The sequence below is a fragment of the Temnothorax curvispinosus genome, unplaced genomic scaffold (assembly GCF_003070985.1).
Source record: "Temnothorax curvispinosus isolate PA1 unplaced genomic scaffold, ASM307098v1 QBEX01010170.1, whole genome shotgun sequence".
Taxonomy (NCBI): Eukaryota; Metazoa; Arthropoda; class Insecta; order Hymenoptera; family Formicidae; genus Temnothorax; species Temnothorax curvispinosus.
This window is the reverse complement of record NW_020219950.1, coordinates 1-1,541: the sequence shown is the minus strand read 5'-3', so window position 1 is coordinate 1,541 and position 1,541 is coordinate 1. Positions and strand designations below refer to the sequence as shown.

Below are 1,541 nucleotides of genomic sequence, written 5' to 3'. Positions count from 1 at the left end.
AAAAAAGGTAAATAGGCAAAAACAAGTTAGACAAGAAAAGTTGAAAATATACAAAGACAGCTCCAACAGTCTAACTAAACTATACTCACTAAAGTATTTACAATATTTACAGTATTTACAATATTTACTCACTAAACATTTACAGTATTCACTAAATATTTACAGTATTTACAATATTTACTCACTAAAGTATTTACAATATTTACAGTATTTACATTCACTGCATGTTACTGATACTATTTTTTTGTCTAGTTATTTTCGTTTCCAAGTCTCATTCTCAACTCATTCATAATTCTCACCCTTTTTTGATTACCCACATCTGCACCTGCTGCTACGACATGAGGAACATCATTCCCATCATTGGGACAAACTACAACATCGTCTATAATATCATTTTGCAGTATGCAGATATTATGCATTACAGAGCATGCAATAATAAACTGTGGTATTTTGGCCACATCAGTGAGAGGTAGACAGTCGAGTAAAATGCGAAACCGCATTTTTAAAAGCCCGAAAGCTTTTTCAATGGCCATGCGAGTAGACGATAAGCAGTAATTGAAATTTTTTTGCCTTGCAGTTAGGTGTCCGTTATCTCGAAATGGTACCATAACATGCGAATGAAGTGTATAAGCTGCATCGCCAATAAGATGAGAATCTGCAGGAAAATATTCATGTGACCTCTGAATAAAATCAGCTATAGGAGAATTCCTAAAAACTCGTGCATCATGCACAGAACCCACATGCCCAGCATAGCAATGTGTAAATAGGCTTCGAGCATCACATACAGCTTGGAGGTGAATAGCATGAAAATTTTTCCTGCAGACATAAGAAGCTGCATCTTTTTTAGGAGCTCTTATCTTTATAAAGGAACCATCAATTGCCCCAATAACGCCTGGAAAATTCTTTGCTCTTTCAAACTCTTCGATCACGCGAGTAGCTTCCTCTCCTCTTGGCCATTTTATGAAACGTGGCGCTAGACAGTTGAGAGCGTGAATTACACGCCTCACAGCACGCCATGCAGTACCTTTTCCTACACCAAACTTGACGCACATAGACCTAAATATAGAATGATAGAACTAAGTTGGAATCTCATTTAACGTTTGTTACTATGTCAGATGGATTGCGATTAGCTATCAGGTAGAAAATTCTTAGGGCGCATTCAAACCTTGGCAGAAAAGTAAAAAGTAGACAAAAACTAAACAGAATTCATGCTGCAATAGTAAACAGAATAGCAGAAAGCAGAAACTGTTGCCAAGGTCTAAATGCACCTTTACAATCATCTCACTCAGCATGTAATATTTCTGAAACATTGCTGTCATTGTTTCAATATTATATGCTGAGTGGGATCGATAGAGACTATAGAAATTCTTCATTCAATAGTCAGTCGCTACATCTGATAACGGTGATAAACATTAAATAAAATTGCAGGCTTACAGCTGCATTTTTAACATAATCAAATATTATACATACCGATATGAATCTGGAGTAGCCATAAACCATAATGTAATTAAAAGTTGCTTCTCTGCAGATATTTGTTTCCT

The 1,541-nt window shown here is 35.8% G+C and overlaps 1 protein-coding gene across 1 annotated transcript; it reads right to left on the bottom strand.

The window, feature by feature from the left end:
- Nucleotides 1–6: 6 nt before the first annotated feature.
- LOC112459843 (putative nuclease HARBI1) lies at nucleotides 7–1,535 on the bottom strand. The gene is made up of 2 exons (XM_025024186.1): nucleotides 1,471–1,535; nucleotides 7–1,056 (listed from the first exon to the last, which is right to left on the bottom strand). Exons 1-2 carry the CDS (start codon nucleotides 1,491–1,493, stop codon nucleotides 249–251), a joined length of 831 nt encoding a protein of 276 aa, XP_024879954.1. The 5' UTR covers nucleotides 1,494–1,535; the 3' UTR covers nucleotides 7–248.
- Nucleotides 1,536–1,541: the final 6 nt, after the last annotated feature.